Source organism: Pristiophorus japonicus, unplaced genomic scaffold (genome assembly GCF_044704955.1).
Source record: "Pristiophorus japonicus isolate sPriJap1 unplaced genomic scaffold, sPriJap1.hap1 HAP1_SCAFFOLD_838, whole genome shotgun sequence".
Lineage (NCBI taxonomy): Eukaryota > Metazoa > Chordata > Chondrichthyes > Pristiophoridae > Pristiophorus > Pristiophorus japonicus.
Window position 1 is genome coordinate 132,987 of NW_027254760.1, and position 25,564 is coordinate 158,550.

Below are 25,564 nucleotides of genomic sequence, written 5' to 3' on the forward strand. Positions count from 1 at the left end.
CAAGGTCACACTTGCTCATTACACACAGTACTCAGTCTGACCATTTATTATGAGTGTAACAACTCATTCTACTTTCCATTTCTTTATCAATTTCTTGGTCCTCCTTTGCTGAATTCTAAAATACTCAGGCTAACCACTCTTTGGCAACATTATAAACCTCTTCCTTTGATTTAATACTATCTTTAACTTCTCTCGTTAGCCACGGTGGGATCACTTTTTCTGTGGGGTTTATACATAGCTTAAAGAAATGTATATTTGTTGTAAGTTATGTATAAATTCTTTAAATGCTAGCCATTGCTTGTCTATCACCATATCTTTTAATGTAGTTTCCCAATCTACATTGGACAACTCTCCCCTCATATCAATGTAGCTTGCTTTGTTTAGATTGAACACTCTAGTTTCAGATTTAACTAAATCATTTTCAAACTTAATGTAACATTTTCATCATCATCATAGGCAGTCCCTCAGAGTCAAGGAAGACTTGTTTCCACTCCTGAAGGGAGTCCTTTAGTGGCTGAACAGTCCATTACGGGAACCACAGTCCCTGTCACAGGTGGGACAGACAGACGTTGAGGAAAGGGTGGGTGGGACTGGTTTGCTGCACGCTCCTTCCGCTGCCTGCGCTTGGTTCTTGCACGCTCTCGGCGACGAGACTCGAGGTGCTCAGCGCCCTCCCGGATGCACGTCCTCCACTTAGGGCGGTCTTGGGCCAGGGACTCCCAGGTGTCGGTGGGGATGTTGCACTTTATCAGGGAGGCTTTGAGGGTGTCCCTTGTAACGTTTCCTCTGCCCATCTTTGGCTCGTTTGCCGTGAAGTTTAGAGTAGAGCGCTTGCTTTGGGGAGTCTCGTGTCTGGCATGCGCTGATCGAGTGTGGTCAGTGCTTAGATGCTGGGGATGTTGGGCCTGGTCGAGGACGCTAACGTTGGTGCGTCTGTCCTCCCGGGGGATTTGCAGGATCTTGCGGAGACAGCGTTGGTGGTATTTCTCCAGCGACTTGAGGTGTCTACTGTACATGGTCCGTGTCTCTGAGCCATACAGGAGGGCGGGTATCACTACAGCCCTGTAGCAGTTTTGAGGGCCTGGTCTTCAAACACTCTCTTCCTCAGGCGGCACTGGAGGCAGTGTCGGATCTCGTCGTCGATGCCTGCTCTTGTTGATAGGGGGCTCCCAAGATATGGGAAGTGGTCCACGGTGTCCAGGGCCATGCCGTGGATATTGGTGTCTGGGGGTGGGGGGGGGGGGGGGCAGTGCTGTGCGGTGAGGTCAGGCTGGTTGAGGACGTTTGTCTTACAGATGTTTAGTGTAAAGCCCATGCTTTCATACGCCTCAGTAAATACCTCGACTATGTCCCGTAGTGCAGCCTCTGTGTGCGCAGACACAGGCATCGTCCGCGTACTGTAGCTCGACGACAGAGGTGGGGTGGTCTTGGACCTGGCCTGGAGACGACGTAGGTTGAACAGGCTCCCACTGGTTCTGTAGTTTAGTTCCACTCCAGCGGGGAGCTTGTTGACTGTGAGGTGGAGCATGGCAGCGAGAAAGATTGAGAAGAGGGTTGGAGCGATGCTGCAGCCCTTTTTGACCCCGGTCCAGACGTGGATTGGGTCTGTGGTGGATCCGTTGGCAAGGATCACGGCCTGCATGTCGTCGTGGAGCAGGCGGAGGATGGTGACAAACTTTTGGGGGCATCCGAAACGGAGGAAGACGCTCCATAGACCCTCGTGGTTTGACAGTGTCAAAGGCCTTTGTCAGGTCGAAGGCGGTCATGTATAAGGGCTGGCACTGTTCCCTGCAATTTTCCTGTAGCTGTCATGCTGCAAAAATCATGTCCGTTGTGCCCCGTTGGGGATGAGAATTCTATCATATTATGGTCACTCTTCCCTAAAGGCCCCTTTACTACAAGGTTATTAATTAACCTTTTCTCATTGCACAATACTAGATCTAAAACAGCCTGTTCCCGAGTTGATACCTCAACATTCTGATCTAGAAAACCATCTTGTATACATTCCATGAATTCGACCTCCAACTATTACTGCAACTTTGGTTTACCCACTCTGTGATTAAAGTCCAAAGTGGTTACTGTATTACCCTTCTTCCATGCACCTCTAATTTCCCGATTTATACTCTGCCCTAAATTACAACTACGGATGGGGGCCGAGAAACAACTCCCACCAATCTTTTCTGCCCCTTGCTAATTTCTTAGCTCCACCCAAAATGATTCTATTTCTTGATTTTCTGAGCTAAGATCCTTTGTGTCACTGCCCTGGTCAGTGTGCCATCTCAGCACTGTGTGAGGAGGAAGGGAACGGCAGGACTGTGTTACTGACCACACCCCGGGGGGTGGTGGGGGAGGGTTTCCTCTTGCTGCCCTGTCCTTCCTCCCCACTACCACCTCTCACCTCACCCCCTCCCCACATTCCCTCCTCTCACCATTCGCCCAACCCACATTCACTCCCCTCAACCCCCACCCCACCCACATTCACTCAACGCCCCCCACCCCACCCCCGGCCCACACGTCCTTCTCGTCCTGACCACCCCCCTCTGCGTGTCAACATTCCCTCCTCTCACCCCCTCCCTCCCCGGCCCACACTCCCTCCTCACGCCCGCCCCCCACACACCCCTCCCCTCATGCCCTCACTCCCTGGCCCACATGCCCTCCTCTCACCCCCTCCCTCCCCGGCCCACACTCCCTCCTCTCACCCCCTCCCCGGCCCACACTCCCTCCTCTCACCCCCTCCCCACACCCCCTCCCTCCTCACGCCCGCCCCCCACACACCCCTGCCCCCCACACACCCCTCCCCTCATGCCCTCACTCCCTGGCCCACACACCCCTCCCCTCATGCCCTCACTCCCTGGCCCACATGCCCTCCTCTCACCCCCTCCCTCCCCGGCCCACACTCCCTCCTCTCACCCCCTCCCCAGCTCGCACTCCCTCCTCTCACCCCCTCCCCAGCCCACACTCCCTCCTCTCACCCCCTCCCCAGCTCGCACTCCCTCCCCTCACCGGTCCACACTCCCTCCTCAGCCCACACCCCCTCTCCGGCCACACTCCTTCCTCTCACCCCCTTCCCCACACTCCCTCACTCCCCGGCCCATACTCCCTCCTCTCACCCCCTTGCCCGCCGGCCCACACTCCCTCCCCCTGGTGCAGACTGCACTCACCTTCTCCTGGTAAATCTCCAGGTAGGACATGCTGATGGCGAAGGACCAGGGTGGGCCGCTCAGCTGGTCGCTCTGCTCCCGGCTCATGCGGAAGACGTCGAGGACAGCCCGGGGAACAACACCTGGCTGCTCGGGGTTGCCCAGCATGGTGTGAGTCTTACCTTTCGCACAACAAAAAACACAAACAGTCAGCGGGTGGGTCTGCTTCGCAAACCAGAGCTGGCAAAGCGGACACGTGGCGCTGGACAGCCGCTGCTCACCTGCTCCTGTGGGTCCATACGCAAAGACGCTGGCGTTCTGGCCGTTCAGGACGTGCGTGAGGATGGGTTTTACCGAGTCGATGTACACCTCCTGCTGGGAGGCATCTTCACCATGAAACGCATCGAAACTGGGGGAGAGCATCAAGGTTAGGACACGGGAATCAGGGAACTGGGAGAGAGCAGCAAGGTTAGGGCACGGGAATCAGGGAACTGGGGGAGAGCAAGGTTAGGGCACGGGAATCAGGGAACTGGGAGCAGCAGCAAGGTTAGGGCACGGGAATCAGGGAACTGGGAGAGAGCAGCAAGGTTAGGACACGGGAATCAGGGAACTGGGAGAGAGAGCAGCAAGGTTAGGGCACTGGAATCAGGGAACTGGGGGAGAGCAAGGTTAGAGCACGGGAATCAGGGAACTGGGAGAGAGAGCAGCAAGGTTAGGGCACGGGAATCAGGGAACTGGGAGAGAGCAGCAAGGTTCGGGCACGGGAATCAGGGAACTGGGGGAGAGCAGCAAGGTTAGGGCACGGGAATCAGGGAACTGGGAGAGAGCAGCAAGGTTCGGGCACAGGAATCAGGGAACTGGGAGAGAGCAAGGTTAGGGCACAGGAATCAGGGAACTGGGAGAGAGCAGCAAGGTTAGGGCATGGGAATCAGGGAACTGGGGGAGAGCAAGGTTAGAGCACGGGAATCAGGGAACTGGGAGAGAGAGCAGCAAGGTTAGGGCACGGGAATCAGGGAACTGGGAGAGAGCAGCAAGGTTCGGGCACAGGAATCAGGGAACTGGGAGAGAGCAAGGTTAGGGCACAGGAATCAGGGAACTGGGAGAGAGCAGCAAGGTTAGGGCACGGGAATCAGGGAACTGGGAGAGAGCAGCAAGGTTCGGGCACGGGAATCAGGGAACTGGGGGAGAGCAGCAAGGTTAGGGCACGGGAATCAGGGAACTGGGAGAGAGCAGCAAGGTTCGGGCACAGGAATCAGGGAACTGGGAGAGAGCAAGGTTAGGGCACAGGAATCAGGGAACTGGGAGAGAGCAGCAAGGTTAGGGCATGGGAATCAGGGAACTGGGAAAGAGCAGCAAGGTTAGGGCATGGGAATCAGGGAGATACCAGCAAGGTTAGGACACGGGAATCAGGGAACTGGGGGAGAGCAGCAAGGTTTGGGCACGGGAATCAGGGAACTGGGAGAGAGCAGCAAGGTTAGGGCATAGGAATCAGGGAACTGGGAGAGAGCAGCAAGGTTAGGGCACGGGAATCAGGGAACTGGGAGAGAGCAGCAAGGTTAGGGCATGGGAATCAGGGAACTGGGAAAGAGCAGCAAGGTTAGGGCATGGGAATCAGGGAACTGGGAAAGAGCAGCAAGGTTAGGGCATGGGAATCAGGGAGATACCAGCAAGGTTAGGACACGGGAATCAGGGAACTGGGGGAGAGCAGCAAGGTTTGGGCACGGGAATCAGGGAACTGGGAGAGCGCAGCAAGGTTAAGGCACGGGAATCAGGGAACTGGGAGAGAGCAGCAAGGTTAGGGCATAGGAATCAGGGAACTGGGAGAGAGCAGCAAGGTTAGGGCACGGGAATCAGGGAACTGGGAGAGAGCAGCAAGGTTCGGGCACGGGAATCAGGGAACTGGGAGAGAGCAGCAAGGTTAAGGCACGGGAATCAGGGAACTGGGGGAGAGCAGCAAGGTTAGGGCATGGGAATTGGACAGCACAGGAGGCCATTCGACTCATCGAATCCGTGCTGTCCAACAACCAGCACATTCTGCAAACGCACAAACCTCTCCCCTCGTGTGGAAAAGGTTTCTACTACGCACGATCTTAAATATCAGACATTTAATCCCGGGGAGAGCCGGTGCCTATGCGAGGGGACAGGGGGGCCTGTACCGCAAGGAGAGTCGGTGCCCCTGTGGAGAGGGGGGGTAGGGGGGGGGAGACCGTACCCTGGGGAGAGTCGGTGCCCCCGTGGAGAGGGGGGGGGTCCGTACCCTGGGGAGAGCCAGTGCCCCCGTGGAGAGGGGGGGGGGCCCGTACCCTGGGGAGAGCCAGTGCCCCTGTGGAGGGGGGCCCATACCCCAGGGAGAGCCAGTGCGCCGTTGGGGTTGACAGGGTGGGCCCGTACCCTGGGGAGAGCCGGTGCCCCCGTGGAGAGGGGGCGTACCCTGGGGAGAGCCAGTGCCCCCGTGGAGAGGGGGGCGTACCCTGGGGAGAGCCAGTGCCCCCGTGGAGAGGGGGGCCCGTACCCTGGGAAGAGCCAGTGCCCCCGTGGAGAGGGGCCGGACCCTGGGGAGAGCCAGTGCGCCATTGGGGTTGACAGGGTGGGCACGTACCCTGGGGAGAGTCGGTGCCCCCGTGGAGGGGCCCGTACCCTGGGGAGAGCCAGTGCCCCCGTGGAGGGGCCCGTACCCTGGGGAGAGCCAGTGCCCCCGTGGAGGGGCCCGTACCCTGGGGAGAGCCAGTGCCCCCGTGGAGGGGTCCGTACCCTGGGGAGAGCCAGTGCCCCCGTGGAGAGGGGGGGGGGGGGCCCGTACCCTGGGGAGAGCCAGTGCCCCTGTGGAGGGGGGCCCGTACCCCAGGGAGAGCCAGTGCGCCGTTGGGGTTGACAGGGTGGGCCCGTACCCTGGGGAGAGCCGGTGCCCCCGTGGAGAGGGGGCGTACCCTGGGGAGAGCCAGTGCCCCCGTGGAGAGGGGGGCGTACCCTGGGGAGAGCCAGTGCCCCCGTGGAGAGGAGCCGGACCCTGGGGAGAGCCAGTGCGCCATTGGGGTTGACAGGGTGGGCCCGTACCCTGGGGAGAGTCGGTGCCCCCGTGGAGAGGGGGGGCCCGTACCCTGGGGAGAGCCAGTGCCCCCGTGGAGAGGGGGGGCCCGTACCCTGGGGAGAGCCAGTGCCCCCGTGGAGGAGGGCCCGTACCCCGGGGAGAGTCAGTGCCCCCATGGAGGGGGGCCCGTGCCCCGGGGAGAGCCGGTGCCCCCGTGGTGGACTGTTTCTGATCTTTGTGCTGACACACACTTGTACCAGATTGACTTTGTCCAGTTCGCTAACAGGAGAATGAAGGTTTTGTGGCCAATGCGCCCCAGGACCCCCGATTACAAGGTGGTGCCGAGGCAGCGGGTGGGCACGGGTACTCCTGCTCACGGGGAACGCCGGGCACAGGGTCCACACACTGGCAGTGGGAGGGACAGGCGGTCCTGCCAAGTCCTGGCGCACACTCCGCACAAATCTGCAAAAGGACAGACAGGCTCAGTGAGTGGGCAAACATTTGTCAGATGGAGTATAATGTTGGACAGTGTGAGGTCAGGCAACTTTGGCATAAAATAGTGAAGAGCTAGTTATTATTTAAATGGAGAAAGATTACAAAGTGCCGCAGTATAGCGGAACCTGGGGGTTACTTGTACATGAAACACAAAAGGTTAGTATGCAGGTACAGCAAGTGATAAGGAAGGCCAATGGTATCTTGGCCTTTATTGCAAAGGGGATGGAGTATAAAAGCAGGGAAGTCTTGCTCCAGTTATACAGGGTATTGGTGAGGCCACACCTGGAGTACTGCGTGCAGTTTTGCTCTCCGTATTTACGAAAGGATATACTTGCTTTGGAGGCAGTTCAGAGAAGGTTCCCTCGGTTGATTCCGGAGATGAGGGGGTTGACTTATGAGGGAAGGTTGAGGAGGTTGGGCCTCTACTCATTGGAGTTCAGAAGAATGAGAGGTGATCTTATGGAAACGTATCAGATTACGAGGGGGCTCGACAAGGTGGATGCAGAGAGGATGTTCCCACTGATGGGGGAGACTAGAACTAGGGGGCATGGTCTTAGAATAAGGGGCCGCCCATTTAAAACTGAGATGAGGAGGAATTTCTTCTCTCAGAGGGTTGTAAATCTGTGGAATTCTCTGCCCCAGAGAGCTGTGGAGGCTGGGACATTGAATATATTTAAGGTGGAGATAGACAGATTTTTGAGCGATAAGGGAGTGAAGGATTATGGGGAGCGGGCAGGGAAGTGGAGCTGAGTCCTTGATCGGATCAACCATGATCGTATTAAATGGCGGAGCAGGCTCGAGGGGCCGAATGGCCGACTCCTGCTCCCATTTACGTTCCTTACTTGTACTGCATGGTCTCGGAGCGGTTCCTCCAGTTCATGATCTCCAGAGTCCGTGCGTCGATGCCGCGCACGCACGCTCCCCGCTGCTCCCCGCTCTCGCCGGCCAGGTAGGGCCGCAGTCGCACTGCCACCTGCACCTGGCCGTGGCTCGGCTTCTTCTGGGGCCGGGGGTCCGGGAGGGGCACCCGACTGGCCATCGTCACCTGGGAGACACAGAGACAGAGAACGCCGGGTCATTGCTGGCACACAAGGTCGCCGCTTGAGAAACAGGAGCAGGAAATCCAGGCCAGCACTGCGGGGCGGCACCGAGGGAGTGCCGCACTGTCGGAGGGGCAGTACCGAGGGAGCGCCGCACTGTCGGAGGGGCAGTACCGAGGGAGTGCCGCACTGTCGGAGGGGCAGTACTGAGGGAGTGCCGCACTGTCGGAGGGGCAGTACTGAGGGAGTGCCGCACTGTCGGAGGGGCAGTACTGAGGGAGTGCCGCACTGTCGGAGGGGCAGTACTGAGGGAGTGCCGCACTGTCGGAGGGGCAGTACTGAGGGAGTGCCGCACTGTCGGAGGGGCAGTACTGAGGGAGTGCCGCACTGTCGGAGGGGCAGTACTGAGGGAGTGCCGCACTGTCGGAGGGGCAGTACTGAGGGAGTGCCGCACTGTCGGAGGGGCAGTACTGAGGGAGTGACTGTCGGAGGGGCAGTACTGAGGGAGTGACTGTCGGAGGGGCAGTACTGAGGGAGCCCCGCACTGTCGGAGGGACAGTACTGAGGGAGTGCCGCACTGTCGGAGGGGCAGTACTGAGGGAGCCCCGCACTGTCGGAGGGGCAGTACTGAGGGAGTGACTGTCGGAGGGGCAGTACTGAGGGAGTGACTGTCGGAGGGGCAGTACTGAGGGAGTGCCGCACTGTCGGAGGGGCAGTACTGAGGGAGTGCCGCACTGTCGGACGGGCAGTACTGAGGGAGCGCCGCACTGTCGGAGGGGCAGTACTGAGGGAGTGCCGCACTGTCGGAGGGGCGGTTAACGGGCGGCCATTTGTCACAAAATGGCGGCGGTGGATAACAAACACAATCCCGTGGCCCGGCGCGACTCACCGCCGCCTTGTGTCCCTCTCTCCGTGTCCCTCTGTGTCTATCTCGGTTATATGAGACGTTCCCGGACCGCTATCTCGGTTATATGAGACGTTCCCGGACCACTATCTCGGTTATATGAGACGTTCCAGGACCGCTATCTCGGTATATGAGACGTTCCCGGACCTCTATCTCGGTTATATGAGACGTTCCCGGACCGCTATCTCGGTTATATGAGACGTTCCCGGACCGCTATCTCGGTATATGAGACGTTCCCGGACCACTATCTCGGTTATATGAGACGTTCCAGGACCGCTATCTCGGTATATGAGACGTTCCCGGACCTCTATCTCGGTTATATGAGACGTTCCCGGGCCGCTATCTCGGTATATGAGACGTTCCCGGACCTCTATCTCGGTATATGAGACGTTCCAGGACCACTATCTCGGTATATGAGACGTTCCCGGACCTCTATCTCGGTATATGAGACGTTCCAGGACCTCTATCTCGGGTATATGAGACGTTCCCGGACCTCTATCTCGGTATATGAGACGTTCCCGGACCGCTATCTCGGTATATGAGACGTTCCCGGACCTCTATCTCGGTATATGAGACGTTCCAGGACCGCTATCTCGGTATATGAGACGTTCCCGGACCTCTATCTCGGTTATATGAGACGTTCCCGGACCTCTATCTCGGTTATATGAGACGTTCCCGGACCGCTATCTCGGTTATATGAGACGTTCCCGGGCCGCTATCTCGGTTATATGAGACGTTCCCGGACCACTATCTCGGTTATATGAGACGTTCCCGGACCTCTATCTCGGTTATATGAGACGTTCCAGGACCTCTATCTCGGTTATATGAGACGTTCCCTGACCTCTATCTCGGTTATATGAGACGTTCCCGGACCGCTATCTCGGTTATATGAGACGTTCCCGGACCGCTATCTCGGTATATGAGACGTTCCCGGACCACTATCTCGGTATATGAGACGTTCCCGGACCTCTATCTCGGTTATATGAGACGTTCCCGGACCGCTATCTCGGTTATATGAGACGTTCCCGGACCACTATCTCGGTATATGAGACGTTCCCGGACCGCTATCTCGGTTATATGAGACGTTCCCGGACCGCTATCTCGGTTATATGAGACGTTCCCGGGCCGCTATCTCGGTTATATGAGACGTTCCCGGACCACTATCTCGGTTATATGAGACGTTCCCGGACCTCTATCTCGGTTATATGAGACGTTCCAGGACCTCTATCTCGGTTATATGAGACGTTCCCTGACCTCTATCTCGGTTATATGAGACGTTCCCGGACCGCTATCTCGGTATATGAGACGTTCCCGGACCACTATCTCGGTATGAGACGTTCCCGGACCTCTATCTCGGTATATGAGACGTTCCCGGACCTCTATCTCGGTATATGAGACGTTCCCGGACCACTATCTCGGTTATATGAGACGTTCCCGGACCGCTATCTCGGTTATATGAGACGTTCCCGGACCACTATCTCGGTATATGAGACGTTCCCGGACCACTATCTCGGTATATGAGACGTTCCCGGACCACTATCTCGGTATATGAGACGTTCCCGGACCACTATCTCGGTATATGAGACGTTCCCGGACCTCTATCTCGGTATATGAGACGTTCCAGGACCGCTATCTCGGTTATATGAGACGTTCCCTGACCTCTAGCTCGGTTATATGAGACGTTCCCGGACCTCTATCTCGGTTATATGAGACGTTCCCTGACCTCTAGCTCGGTATGAGACGTTCCCGGACCTCTATCTCGGTTATATGAGACGTTCCCGGACCGCTATCTCGGTATATGAGACGTTCCCGGACCTCTATCTCGGTTATATGAGACGTTCCCGGACCTCTATCTCGGTTATATGAGACGTTCCCAGACCTCTAGCTCGGTTATATGAGACGTTCCCGGACCTCTATCTCGGTTATATGAGACGTTCCCGGACCTCTATCTCGGTTATATGAGACGTTCCCGGACCTCTATCTCGGTTATATGAGACGTTCCCGGACCACTATCTCGGTTATATGAGACGTTCCCAGACCTCTAGCTCGGTTATATGAGACGTTCCCGGACCTCTATCTCGGTTATATGAGACGTTCCCGGACCGCTATCTCGGTATATGAGACGTTCCCGGACCTCTATCTCGGGTATATGAGACGTTCCCGGACCTCTATCTCGGTATATGAGACGTTCCCGGACCTCTATCTCGGTATATGAGACGTTCCCGGACCTCTATCTCGGTATATGAGACGTTCCCGGACCTCTAGCTCGGTTATATGAGACGTTCCCGGACCGCTCTAAACCGTTCTCTCTCAGTCTGCCGCCGCTCCAAGCTCCAACCGCCGGAAGCCCGTTTAAATCTGCCGCGCGGCCGGAAGTGAGAGAGGCGGGCGAGCTTGTTAGTTGATTGACAGCCGACGTCCCGCCCATTTCCCCCCAGCCCATTGGTTCACAGCTTGGAACTGGCGCCGCCCCCTCCCCCCTCTCCCCGCGCGGGTAACGATGCCCCGCCCCCACATCCCATCGCGCCGGCCGCGCCCCCTTTGGTTGCTGGGCGGTGACGTCATGTCGCCCGCCGACTGCTCCGCGCGGGTGACGTCACCCACCCACCCGACTCCGCCCCGCTACTGTTGACGCGCTGACCTCCCGCCCCGCCCCTCAAGCTGCGGCCCCGCCCCCCCCAGCGTCGACGCGAGGCACCTTTGGCCCCGCCCCCCCCCACCCCAGCAGTGACGCGGCAACCTCTCGCCCCGCCCCGCCCCGCCCCGGCGGCGGTTGGCTTTTTGAACGGTCACGCGGCGATCGCGGCGCTTCCGGTGCGCGGCCGGAAGCGGGGCTGAGAGGTAATTATTGGGGGTTTTTGGGGGTTTTTAAACGGTTTCCCCCATTGGGGGGGGCTCCAGGGGACCCAGACCCGCCCTCAGTCCCGGATGTGGGGGGCAGGGGGCCATTTACCCCTCCCCCCGTGGGGTATTGCCCCATTTACCCCTCCCCCCGTGGGGTATTGCCCCATTTACCCCTCCCCCGTGGGGTATTGCCCCATTTACCCCTCCCCCCATGGGGTATTGCCCCATTTACCCCTCCCCCGTGGGGTAATGCCCCATTTACCCTCCCCCCGTGGGGTAATGCCCCATTTACCCTCCCCCCGTGGGGTATTGCCCCATTTACCCTCCCCCCGTGGGGTATTGCCCCATTTACCCCTCCCCCCATGGGGTATTGCCCCATTTACCCCTCCCCCGTGGGGTAATGCCCCATTTACCCTCCCCCCGTGGGGTATTGCCCCATTTACCCTCCCCCTGTGGGGTATTGCCCCATTTACCCTCCCCCCGTGGGGTATTGCCCATTTACACTCCCCCGTGGGGTATTGCCCCATTTACTCTCCCCCCGTGGGGTAATGCCCCATTTACCCCTCCCCCCGTGGGGTATTGCCCCATTTACCCTCCCCCCGTGGGGTATTGCCCCATTTACCCCTCCCCCGTGGGGTATTGCCCCATTTACCCCTCCCCCCGTGGGGTATTGCCCCATTTACCCTCCCCCCGTGGGGTATTGCCCCATTTACCCCTCCCCCCGTGGGGTATTGCCCCATTTACCCTCCCCCCTGTGAGGTAATGCCCCATTTACCCCTCCCCCGTGGGGTATTGCCCCATTTACCCCTCCCCCGTGGGGTATTGCCCCATTTACCCCTCCCCCCGTGGGGTATTGCCCCATTTACCCTCCCCCCGTGGGGTATTGCCCCATTTACCACTCCCCCGTGGGGTATTGCCCCATTTACCCCTCCCCCGTGGGGTATTGCCCCATTTACCCTCCCCCTGTGGGGTATTGCACCATTTACCCTCCCCCCGTGGGGTATTGCCCCATTTACCCCTCCCCCCGTGGGGTATTGCCCCATTTACCCTCCCCCCGTGGGGTATTGCCCCATTTACCCCCCCCCCGTGGGGTAATGCCCCATTTACCCCTCCCCCATGGGGTATTGCCCCATTTACCCTCCCCCGTGGGGTATTGCCCCATTTACCCCTTGCCCCGTGGGGTAATGCCCCATTTACCCCTCCCCCGTGGGGTATTGCCCCATTTACCCTCCCCCCGTGGGGTATTGCCCCATTTACCCCTCCCCCGTGGGGTATTGCCCCATTTACCCTCCCCGTGGGGTATTGCCCCATTTACCCCTCCCCCGTGGGGTATTGCCCCATTTACCCCTCCCCCCGTGGGGTATTGCCCCATTTACCCTCCCCCGTGGGGTATTGCCCCATTTACCCCTCCCCCCGTGGGGTATTGCCCCATTTACCCCTCCCCTGTGGGGTATTGCCCCATTTACCCCTCCCCCCGTGGGGTATTGCCCCATTTACCCACCCCCGTGGGGTAATGCCCCATTTACCCCTCCCCCGTGGGGTATTGCCCCATTTACCCCTCCCCCCGTGGGGTATTGCCCCATTTACCCCTCCCCCCGTGGGGTATTGCCCCATTTACCCCTCCCCCCGTGGGGTATTGCCCCATTTACCCCTCCCCCGTGTGGTATTGCCCCATTTACCCTCCCCGGTGGGGTATTGCCCCATTTACCCTCCCCCGTGGGGTATTGCCCCATTTACCCCTCCCCCCGTGGGGTATTGCCCCATTTACCCTCCCCCTGTGGGGTATTGCCCCATTTACCCTCCCCCCGTGGGGTAATGCCCCATTTACCCTCCCCCCGTGGGGTAATGCCCCATTTACCCTCCCCCCGTGGGGTAATGCCCCATTTACCCTCCCCCCGTGGGGTAATGCCCCATTTACCCTCCCCCCGTGGGGTATTGCCCCATTTACCCCCCCCCCCCGTGGGGTAATGCCCCATTTACCCCCCCCCCCCCCGTGGGGTATTGCCCCATTTACCCCTCCCCCGTGGGGTATTGCCCCATTTACCCCTCCCCCGTGGGGTATTGCCCCATTTACCCCTCCCCGTGGGGTATTGCCCCATTTACCCCCCCCCCCCCGTGGGGTATTGCCCCATTTACCCCCCCCCCCCCCGTGGGGTATTGCCCCATTTACCCTCCCCCCGTGGGGTATTGCCCCATTTACCCTCCCCCGTGGGGTATTGCCCCATTTACCCCCCCCCGTGGGGTATTGCCCCATTTACCCCCCCCCCGTGGGGTATTGCCCCATTTACCCTCCCCCGTGGGGTATTGCCCCATTTACCCTCCCCCGTGGGGTATTGCCCCATTTACCCTCCCCCCCCCCGTGGGGTATTGCCCCATTTACCCTCCCCCCGTGGGGTATTGCACCATTTACCCCTCCCCCTGTGGGGTATTGCCCCATTTACCCTCCCCCCCGTGTGGTAGTGCCCCATTTACCCTCCCCCCGTGGGGTATTGCCCCATTTACCCCTCCCCCCGTGGGGTAATGCCCCATTTACCCTCCCCCCGTGGGGTAATGCCCCATTTACCCTCCCCCCGTGGGGTAATGCCCCATTTACCCTCCCCCCGTGGGGTAATGCCCCATTTACCCTCCCCCGTGGGGTATTGCCCCATTTACCCTCCCCCTGTGGGGTATTGCCCCATTTACCCCTCCCTCTTGGGGTAATGCCCCATTTACCCTCCCCCCGTGGGGTAATGCCCCATTTACCCCTCCCCCGTGGGGTATTGCCCCATTTACCCCTCCCCCCGTGGGGTATTGCCCCATTTACCCCTCCCCCCGTGGGGTATTGCCCCATTTACCCCTCCCCCCGTGGGGTATTGCCCCATTTACCCCTCCCCCGTGTGGTATTGCCCCATTTACCCTCCCCGGTGGGGTATTGCCCCATTTACCCTCCCCCGTGGGGTATTGCCCCATTTACCCCTCCCCCCGTGGGGTATTGCCCCATTTACCCTCCCCCTGTGGGGTATTGCCCCATTTACCCTCCCCCCGTGGGGTAATGCCCCATTTACCCTCCCCCCGTGGGGTAATGCCCCATTTACCCTCCCCCCGTGGGGTAATGCCCCATTTACCCTCCCCCCGTGGGGTATTGCCCCATTTACCCCCCCCCCCCGTGGGGTAATGCCCCATTTACCCCCCCCCCCGTGGGGTATTGCCCCATTTACCCCTCGCCCCGTGGGGTATTGCCCCATTTACCCCTCCCCCGTGGGGTATTGCCCCATTTACCCCTCCCCCGTGGGGTATTGCCCCATTTACCCCTCCCCGTGGGGTATTGCCCCATTTACCCTCCCCCCGTGGGGTATTGCCCCATTTACCCCCCCCCCCCCCCGTGGGGTATTGCCCCATTTACCCTCCCCCCGTGGGGTATTGCCCCATTTACCCTCCCCCGTGGGGTATTGCCCCATTTACCCTCCCCCGTGGGGTATTGCCCCATTTACCCCCCCCCCCCGTGGGGTATTGCCCCATTTACCCTCCCCCGTGGGGTATTGCCCCATTTACCCTCCCCCGTGGGGTATTGCCCCATTTACCCTCCCCCCCCCGTGGGGTATTGCCCCATTTACCCTCCCCCCGTGGGGTATTGCACCATTTACCCCTCCCCCTGTGGGGTATTGCCCCATTTACCCTCCCCCCCGTGTGGTAGTGCCCCATTTACCCTCCCCCCGTGGGGTATTGCCCCATTTACCCCTCCCCCCGTGGGGTAATGCCCCATTTACCCTCCCCCCGTGGGGTAATGCCCCATTTACCCTCCCCCCGTGGGGTAATGCCCCATTTACCCTCCCCCCGTGGGGTAATGCCCCATTTACCCTCCCCCGTGGGGTATTGCCCCATTTACCCTCCCCCTGTGGGGTATTGCCCCATTTACCCCTCCCTCTTGGGGTAATGCCCCATTTACCCTCCCCCCGTGGGGTATTGCCCCATTTACCCTCCCCCTGTGGGGTATTGCCCCATTTACCCCTCCCTCGTGGGGTAATGCCCCATTTACCCCTCCCTCGTGGGGTAATGCCCCATTTACCCCTCCCCCCGTGGGGTATTGCCCCATTTACCCCTCCCCCCGTGGGGTAATGCCCCATTTACCCCTCCCCCCGTGGGGTAATGCCCCATTTACCCCTCCCCCGTGGGGTAATGCCCCATTTACCCCTCCCCCATGGGGTATTGCCCCATTTACCCCTCCCTCGTGGGGTAATGCCCCATTTACCCCTCCCCCCGTGGGGTAATGCCCCATTTACCCTCCCCGGTGGGGTATTGCCCCATTTACCCTCCCCCGTGGGGTATTGCCCCATTTACCCTCCCCCTGTGGGGTATTGCCCCATTTACCCTCCCCCCGTGGGGTATTGCCCCATTTACCCCTCCCCCCGTGGGGTAATGCCCCATTTACCCTCCCCGGTGGGGTATTGCCCCATTTACCCTCCCCTGTGGGGTATTGCCCCATTTACCCTCCCCCTGTGGGGTATTGCCCCATTTACCCTCCCCCCGTGGGGTATTGCCCCATTACCCCTCCCCCCGTGGGGTATTGCCCCATTTACCCTCCCCCCGTGGGGTATTGCCCCATTTACCCCCCGTGGGGTATTGCCCCATTTACCCTCCCCCCGTGGGGTATTGCCCCATTTACCCTCCCCCCGTGGGGTATTGCCCCATTTACCCTCCCCCCGTGGGGTATTGCCCCATTTACCCTCCCCCCGTGGGGTATTGCCCCATTTACCCTCCCCCCGTGGGGTATTGCCCCATTTACCCTCCCCCCGTGGGGTATTGCCCCATTTACCCTCCCCCCGTGGGGTATTGCCCCATTTACCCTCCCCCCGTGGGGTATTGCCCCATTTACCCTCCCCCCGTGGGGTATTGCCCCATTTACCCTCCCCCCGTGGGGTATTGCCCCATTTACCCTCCCCCCGTGGGGTATTGCCCCATTTACCCTCCCCCCGTGGGGTATTGCCCCATTTACCCTCCCCCCGTGGGGTATTGCCCCATTTACCCCTCCCCCCGTGGGGTATTGCCCCATTTACCCCTCCCCCCGTGGGGTATTGCCCCATTTACCCCTCCCCCGTGGGGTATTTCCCCATTTACCCTCCCCCGTGGGGTATTGCCCCATTTACCCTCCCCCCCCCGGTGGGGTATTCCCCCATTTACCTTCCCACCCCATGCCGTATTCCCCCATTTACCTCCTCCCATGGGCTATTCCCCCACACAAATCGGTTCAGTGAGTGGGCAAACACATGGCCGATACAGTATAACGTGGATAAATGTGACGTTCTCCACTTTTGTGGGAAAAACATAAGGGCAAAGTATTATTTAAATGGTGCTGGCTTTGGGAAGTGTGGATGTACAGAGGGACCTGGCTGTCCTTGTACACCAGTCATTGACAGCAAACATGGTGCAGCAAGCAGTGAGGAAGGCCAATGGTTTGTTGGCCTTCATTGCGAGAGGATTGAGTACAGGAGCGAGGATGTCTTACTCCAGTTATACAGGGCCCTGGTGAGACCACACCTGGAGTATTGGGCAGTGTCGGTCTCCTTACCTAAGGAATGATATACTTGCCATAGAGGGAGTGCAGCGAAGGTTCACCAGACTGATTCCCGGGATGGCAGGACTGCCGTATGAGGAGAGATTGGGTCGACTGGGCCTGTATTCACTGGAGTTTAGAAGAATGAGAGGGGATCTCATTGAAAGGTATAAAATTCTGACGGGGTTGGACAGACTGGATGTGGGGAGGGTGTTTCCCCGGGGCTGGGAAGTCTAGAACAAGGGGTCAGAGTCTCAGGATACGGGGCAGGAAATTTAGGAGTGAGATGAGGAGAAATGTTTTCACTCAGAGGGTGGTGAACCTGTGGAATTCTCTACCACAGAAGGCTGTGGAGGGCAAGTCACTGAATATATTTAAGAGGGAGACAGATAGGTTTCTAGACACAAAAGGCATCAAGGGGTATGGGGAGAAAGCGGGAATCTGGTGTTGAGATAGAGGGTCAGCCATGATCATATTGTGCAGGCTCGAGGGGCCGAATGGCCTACTACTGATCCTACAGAAACATAGAAAATAGGTGCAGGAGCAGGCCATTCGGCCCTTCGAGCCTGCACCACCATTCAATAAGATCATGGCTGATCATTCCCTCAGTACCCCTTTCCTGCTTTCTCTCCATACCCTTTGGTCCCTTTAGCCGTAAGGGCCATATCTAACTCCCTCTTGAATATATCCAATGAATTGGCCTCAACAACTCTGCGGTAGGGAATTCCACAGGTCAACAACTCTCTGAGTGAAGAAGTTTATCCTCATCTCAGTCCTAAATGGCTTACCCCTTATCCTTAGACTGTGACCCCTGGTTCTGGACTTTCCCAACATCGGGAACATTCTTCCTGCATCTAACCTGTCCAGTCCCGTCAGAATTTTATATGTTTCTATGAGATCCCCTCTCATCCTTCTAAACTCCAGTGAATACAGGCCCAGTTGATCCAGTCTCTCCTCATATGTCAGTCCTGCCACCCCGGGAATCAGTCTGGTGAACGTTCGCTGCACTCCCTCAATAGCAAGAATGTCCTTCCTCAGATTAGGAGACCAAAACTGAACACAATATTCCAGGTGAGGCCTCACCAAGGCACTGTACAACTGCAGTAAGACCTCCCTGCTCCTATACTCAAATCTACTAGCAATGAAGGCCAACATACCATTTGCCTTCTTCACTGCCTGCTGTACCTGCATGCCAACTTTCAATGACTGATGTACCATGACACCCAGGTCTCGTTGCACCTCCCCTTTTCCTAATTTGCCACCATTCAGATAATATTCTGCCTTTGTGTTTTTGCCACCAAAGTGGATAACCTCACATTTATCCACATTATACTGCATCTGCCATGCATTTGCCCACTCACCTAACCTGTCCAAGTCACCCTGCAGCCTCTTAGCATCCTCCTCACAGCTCACACCGCCACCCAGCTTAGTGTCATCTGCAAACTTGGAGATATTACACTCAATTCCTTCATCTAAATCATTGATGTATATTGTAAATAGCTGGGGTCCCAGCACTGAGCCCTGCGGCACCCCACTAGTCACTGCCTGCCATTCTGAAAAGGACCCGTTAATCCCGACTCTCTGCTTCCTGTCTGCCGACCAGTTCTCTATCCATGTCAGTACATTACCCCCAATACCATGTGCTTTAATTTTGCACACCAATCTCTTGTGTGGGACCTTGTCAAAGGCCTTTTGAAAGTCCAAATACACCACATCCACTGGTTCTCCCTTGTCCACTCTACTAGTTACATCCTCAAAAAATTCCGGAAGATTTGTCAAGCATGATTTCCCTTTCATAAATCCATGCTGACTTGGACCGATCCTGTCACTGCTTTCCAAATGTGCTGCTATTTCATCTTTAATAATTGATTCCAACATTTTCCCCACTACTGATGTCAGGCTAACCGGTCTATAATTACCCGTTTTCTCTCTTTAAAAAAGTGGTGTTACATTAGCTACCCTCCAGTCCATAGGAACTGATCCAGAGTCAATAGACTGTTGGAAAATTATCACCAATGCATCCACTATTTCTAGGGCCACTTCCTTAAGTACTCTGGAATGCAGACTATCTGCCATTTAATACAATCATGGCTAATCTGATCATGGACTCAGGTCCACTTCCCCGCCCACTCACCATAACCCTTCACTCCCTTATCAGTTAAGAAACTGACTATCTCTGTCTTAAATATATTCAATGTCCCGGCCTCCGCAGCTCTCTGGGGCAGAGAATTCCACAGATTTACAACCCTCTGAGAGAAGAAATTCCTCCTCATCTCAGTTTTAAATGGGTGGCCCCTTATTCTAAGACCATGCCCCCTAGTTCTAGTCTTCCCCATCAGTGGAAACATCCTCTCTGCATCCACCTTGTCAAACCCCCTCATAATCTGATACGTTTCCATAAGATCACCTCTCATTCTTCTGAATTCCAATGAGTAGAGGCCCAACCTCCTCAACCTTTCCTCATAAGTCAACCCCCTCATCCCCGGAATCAACCGAGTGAACTTTCTCTGAACTGCCTCCAAAGCAAGTGTATCCTTTCGTAAATACGGAGACCAAAACTGCACGCAGTACTCCAGGTGTGGCCTCACCAATACCCTGTGTAACTGGAGCAAGACTTCCCTGCTTTTATACTCCATCCCCTTTGCAATAAAGGCCAAGATACCATTGGTCTTCCTGATCACTTGCTGTACCTGCATACTAACCTTTTGTGTTTCATGTACAAGTAACCCCAGGTCCCGCTGTACTGCGGCACTTTGCAATCTTTCTCCATTTAAATAATAACTTGCTCTTTGATTTTTTTTCTGCCAAAGTGAATGACCTCACACTTTCCCACATTATACTCCATCTGACAAATTTTTGCCCACTCACTTAGCCTGTCTGTGTCCTTTTGCAGATTTTTTTGTGTCCTCCTCACATGGGGTATTCCCCCATTTACCTTCCTCCCATGGGGAATTCCCCTATTTACCCCCTCCCCATGGGGTATTCCCCCATTTACCCCTCCCCACTTGGGGTATTCCCCCATTTACCCTCCCCCATGGGGTATTCCCCTATTTACCCCCTCCCCCATGGGGTATTGCCCCATTTACCCCTCCCCACTTGGGGTATTGCCCCATTTACCCTCCCCACATGGGGTATTGCCCCATTTACCCTCCCCCCATGGGGTATTGCCCCATTTACCCCCTCCCCATGGGGTATTCCCCCATTTACCCCCTCCCCATGGGGTATTCCCCCATTTACCCCCTCCCCATGGGTTATTCCCCATTTACCCTCCCCCATGGGTTATTCCCCCATTTACCCCCTCCCCATGGGGTATTCCCCCATTTACCCTCCCCCATGGGGTATTCCCCCATTTACCCTCCCCCCATGATGTATTCCCACATTTACCCCCTCCCCATGGGGTATTCCCCCATTTACCCTCCCCCCATGATGTATTCCCACATTTACCCCCTCCCCATGGGGTATCGCTGTCGGGCTGGTTTCCCCGCCCCCCCCCAAGGTTTCCCCTGCCCCAATGCTTGTCTCTCACACTGCCGGTCTGGTTTCGCCCCCCAGGTGTGTCGGTGCGGTGCAGATGGTGACCATGCAGGTGGAGGATGCAAGCCTTGTGGCGAGCACTGGGGAGCTGACTCTGGACAGCGAGGGGGACTGGTGCGTGGGCTGCAGTGACGAGGAGGTGGAGAGTGCCGATGGGTGGAGCCCAGGCCACCAGGAGATCCGCCGGCTGTACCAGATCCTCTGTGAGCAGGGCACCCTGGAGCTGAGCATCAGACCCCTGCCCCGCCGTCCACCTACCCCCGAGGCTGATCCACAGGAGGAGGAGGAGGAGGAAGAGGAGGCTGAAGAGGAGAAGGCCGAGAAGTAAGTGACGGTTTTGGCACGGCACGGTTTCACTCAACAACAACAACCTGTATTGATATAGCACCTTTAGCCTAGTGAAACATCCCAAGGCGCCTCACAGGAATAAAAACATTTGACACCAAGCCGCATAAGCGTAAGTAAGACATCAGAAACAGGAGCAGGAGTCGGCCATTCGGCCCCTCGAGCCTGCTCCGCCATTTAATACCACCATGGGCTGATCCGATCATGGACTCAGCTCCACTTCCCCGCCCGCTCCCCATAACCCTTCACTCCCTTATCGCTCAAATATCTGTCTATCTCCACCTTAAATATATTCAATGTCCCAGCCTCCACAGCTCTCTGGGGCAGAGAATTCCACAGATTTACAACCCTCTGAGAGAAGAAATTCCTCCTCATCTCAGTTTTAAATGGGCGGCCCCTTATTCTAAAACCATGCCCCTTAGTTCTAGTCTCCCCCATCAGTGGGAACATCCTCATCTACCCTGTCGAGCCCCCTCAGTATCTTACACGTTTCAATAAGATCTCATTCCAGTATAGGCCCAACCTGCTCACCCTTTCTTCATATGAGAACCCCTTCATCTCCGGAATCAACCTCATGAGCCTTCTCTGAACTGCCTCCAAAACAAGCATATCCTTCCTTAAATAAGTAGCAGTTAGCGCAGGTGACCAAAAGCTTGGTAAAAGAGGTATGTTTTAAGGAGAAAAGAGAGGTTTCGGGAGGGAGTTCCAGAGCTTGGGGCCCAGGCAGCTGAAGGCACGGTCACCAATGGTTGAGAGATTATAATCAGGGATGCTCAAGAGGGCAGAATTAGAGGAGCGCAGACATCTCAGGAAAACGGGGGGGGGGGGGGGGGTTGTGGGACTGGAGGAGATTACAGAGATAGGGAGGGGTGAGGGCCATGGAGGGATTTGAAAAGAAGGATGAGAATTTTGAAATCGAGGCGTTGCTTAGTTGCTTAACCGGGAGCCAATGTAGGTCAACGAGCACAGGGGGTGATGGGTGAGTGGGACTCGGTGCGAGTTAGGACCTGGGGGCACAGGGGGTGATGGGTGAGTGGGACTTGGTGCAAGTTAGGACACGGGTCAGTGAGCACAGGGGGTGATGGGTGAGTGGGACTCGGTGCGAGTTAGGACCTGGGGGCACAGGGGGTGATGGGTGAGCGGGACTTGGTGCAAGTTAGGACACGGGGCAGTGAGCACAGGGGGTGATGGGTGAGTGGGACTCGGTGCGAGTTAGGACCTGGGGGCACAGGGGGTGATGGGTGAGCGGGACTTGGTGCAAGTTTGGACACGGGTCAGTGAGCACAGGGGGTGATGGGTGAGTGGGACTCGGTGTGAGTTAGGACACGGGGTCAGTGAGCACAGGGGGTGATGGGTGAGTGGGACTGGGTGTGAGTTAGGACACGGGGTCAGTGAGCACAGGGGGTGATGGGTGAGTGGGACTCAGTGTGAGTTAGGACACGGGGCAGCGAGTACAGGGGGTGATGGGTGAGCGGGACTTGGTGCGAGTTAGGACACGGGGGCACAGGGGGTGATGGGTGAGTGGGACTCGGTGCGAGTTTGGACACGGGGTCAGCGAGCACACGGGGTGATGGGTGAGTGGGACTCGGTGCATAGAAACATAGAAAATAGGTGCAGGAGTAGTCCATTCGGCCCTTCGAGCCTGCACCGCCATTCAATTAGTTCATGGCTGAACACGCAACTTCAGTACCCCATTCCTGCTTTCTCGCCATACCCCTTGATCCCCCTAGTAGTAAGGACTACATTTAACTCCTTTTTGAATATATTTAGTGAATTGGCCTCAACAACTTTCTGTGGTAGAGAATTCCACAGGTTCACCACTCTCTGGGTGAAGAAGTTTCTCCTCATCTCAGTCCTAAATGGCTTACCCCTTATCCTTAGACTGTGACCCCTGGTTCTGGACTTCCCCAACATTGGGAACATTCTTCCTGCATCTAACCTGTCTAAACCCGTCAGAATTTTAAACGTTTCTATGAGATCCCCTCTCATTCTTCTGAACTCCAGTGAATACAGGCCCAGTTGATCCAGTCTTTCTTGATATGTTAGTCCTGCCATCCCGGGAATCAGTCTGGTGAACCTTCGCTGCACTCCCTCAATAGCAAGAATGTCCTTCCTCAAGTTAGGAGACCAAAACTGTACACAATACTCCAGATGAGGCCTCACCAAAGTCCTGTACAACTGTAGCAACACCTCCCTGCTCCTATACTCAAATCCCCTCGCTATGAAGGCCAACATGCCATTTGCTTCCTTAACCGCCTGCTGTACCTGCATGTCAACCTTCAATTCTTTGTCAAATCACAAATGCCAGAGGTCACCTTGCACACATCAAGGATCACTCTGCGCCAATGCTCTTAGCCAAAAGGCCGAGAGCCACTGCACCGTTCCTGGAAGTACTGCAATACCAGATTCGTGCCATGGAGGTGGATGGATCAGGCCCCCCACACACCTCCGTGGAGGTGGATGGGTCAATCCACCCCACCCACCTCCTATGACTGATGTACCATGACAGCCAGGTCTCGTTGCACCTCCCCTTTTCCTAATCTGTCACCATTCAGATAATAGTCTGTGTCTCTGTTTTTACCACCAAAGTGGATAACCTCACATTTATCCACATTATACGTCATCTGCCATGCATTTTCCCACTCACCTAACCTTTCCAAGTCACTCTGCAGCCTCCTAGCATCCTCCTCGCAGCTCACACTGCCACCCAACTTAGTGTCATCTGCAAATTTGGAGATACTACATTTAATCCCCTCGTGAGAATTAGAACACGGGGGCAGCCGAGTTTTGGATCACCTCTAGTTTACGTCAGGTAGAATGTGGGAGGCCAGCCAAGAGTGCGTTGGAATAGTCAAGTCTGGAGGTAACAAAGGCACTGGTGAGGGTTTCAGCAGCGGATGAGCTGAGGCAGGGGCGGAGACGGGCGATGTTACAGAGGGGGAAATAGACGGGTTTAGTTATGCTGCGGACATTTGGCCGGAAGCTCATTTCAGGGTCAGCCTCGGCACCAAGAGCTAGCGGGTCCAGCGCTTGTTCCCATGAAGGTGATAACACAGTGCGTGTGGGAAAGTCTGAAGTTATCCACTTTGGCAGGAAAAATAAAAAAGCAAATTATTATTGAAATGGAGAAAGATTACAAAGTGCTGCAGTACAGAGGGACCTGGGGGTCCTGGTGCATGAAACACAAAGAGTTAGTATGCAGGTACAGCAAGTGATCAGGGAGGCCAATGGACTAAAGTATGGGACGGTTGGTGAGCAGTGGCAGACATTTAAGGAGATATTTCATAACTCTCAACAAAATATATTCCAATGAGAAGGCAAGACTGTAAGAGAAGGGATAACCATCCGTGGCTAACTAAGGAAATAAGGGATGGTAACAAATTGAAAACAAGGGCATACAATGTGGCCAAGACTAGTTGGGAAACTTTTAAAAGCCAGCAAAGAACGACTAAAACAATAACAAAAAGAGGGAAGCTAAATTATGAAAGTAAACCAGCACGAAATAGTGGCTAAAGTAAATGTTAGTCCCCGAGAGGATGGGCCTGGGGAATTAATAATGGGAAACGGAAATATTTCTATCGGTCTTCACGGTAGAAGACACTATAAACATCCCAATAGTGGATAATCAAGGGACTATAGGGAGGGAGAAACTTAATACAATCACTATCACTAAAGAAGTAGTACTCGGCAAACTAATGGGACTAAAGGCAGACAAGTCCCCTGGACCTGACGGCCTGCATCCTAGGGTCTTAAAAGAAGTGGCTGCAGAGATAGTGGATGCATTGGTTGTAATCTACCAAAATTCCCTGGATTCTGGGCCGGTCCTAGCGGATTGGAAAACCGTAAATGTAACGCCCCTATTTTAAAAAAAGGAAGCAGACAGAAAGCAGGAAACGATAGACCAGTTAGTCTAACATCTGTGGTTGGGAAAATGTTGGAGTCCATTATTAAGGAAGCAGTAGTGGGACATTTGGAAAAGCAAAATTCAATCAGGCAGAGCCAGCATGGTTTTATGAAAGGGAAATCATGTTTCACATTTGCTGGAGTTCTTTGAGGATGTAACAAACAGGGAGGATAAAGGGGAACCAGTGGATGTGGTGTATTTGGATTTCCAGAAGATATTTGATAAGGTTACTGCACAAGATAAAAGTTCACGGGGTTGGGGGTAATATATTAGCATGGATAGAGGATTGGCTAACTAACAGAGAACAGAGTCGGGATAAATGGGTCATTCTCGGGTTGTCAATCAGTAACTAGTGGGGTGCCACAGGGATCAGTGCTGGGGCCCCAACTATTTACAATCTATATTAACGACGTGTATGAAGGGACTGAGTATAACGTGTGTGTGTGTGTCGATCCCTCACCGTGGGGTAACACTGTGTGTGTGTGTGTGTGTGTGTGTGTGGATCCCTCACCGTGGGGTAACACTGTGTGTGTGTGTGTGTGTGCCGATCCCTCACCGCGGGGTAACACTGTGTGTGTGTGTGTGTGTGTGTGTGTGTGTGTGTGTGTCGATCCCTCACCGCGGGGTAACACTGTGTGTGTGTGTGTGTGTGTGTGTGTGTGTGTGTGTGTGTGTCTGGATCCCTCACCGCGGGGTAACACTGTGTGTGTGTGTGTCGATCCCTCACCGCGGGGTAACACGGTGTGTGTGTGTGTGTGTGTCGATCCCTCACCGCGGGGTAACACGGTGTGTGTGTGTGT

The 25,564-nt window shown here is 56.2% G+C and overlaps 2 protein-coding genes across 14 annotated transcripts in view; one reads left to right on the plus strand and one right to left on the minus strand.

The window, feature by feature from the left end:
- kif22 (kinesin family member 22) overlaps window positions 1-10,952 on the minus strand; it is a 34,985-nt gene extending 24,033 nt beyond the window's left edge. For 2 of the 13 annotated variants that reach the window (XM_070874482.1, XM_070874470.1), the window contains exons 1-4: window positions 9,069-9,155; window positions 7,506-7,708; window positions 3,422-3,549; window positions 3,162-3,322 (exon numbers count right to left, since the gene is read on the minus strand). In XM_070874482.1, coding sequence (XP_070730583.1) covers window positions 3,162-3,322; window positions 3,422-3,549; window positions 7,506-7,702 — 486 coding nt within the window. In that variant the 5' untranslated portion in view covers window positions 7,703-7,708; window positions 9,069-9,155. The other 11 variants (XM_070874473.1, XM_070874471.1, XM_070874480.1 and 8 more) reach the window with 11 other exon arrangements.
- A 393-nt stretch (window positions 10,953-11,345) lies between these two features.
- pagr1 (PAXIP1 associated glutamate-rich protein 1) overlaps window positions 11,346-25,564 on the plus strand; it is a 25,063-nt gene continuing 10,844 nt past the window's right edge. Inside the window, exons 1-2 of the mRNA XM_070874486.1 lie at window positions 11,346-11,448; window positions 20,534-20,839. Of these exons, the coding sequence (XP_070730587.1) occupies window positions 20,553-20,839 (287 nt within the window). The 5' untranslated portion in view covers window positions 11,346-11,448; window positions 20,534-20,552. The remainder of the gene's footprint in view (window positions 11,449-20,533; window positions 20,840-25,564) is intronic.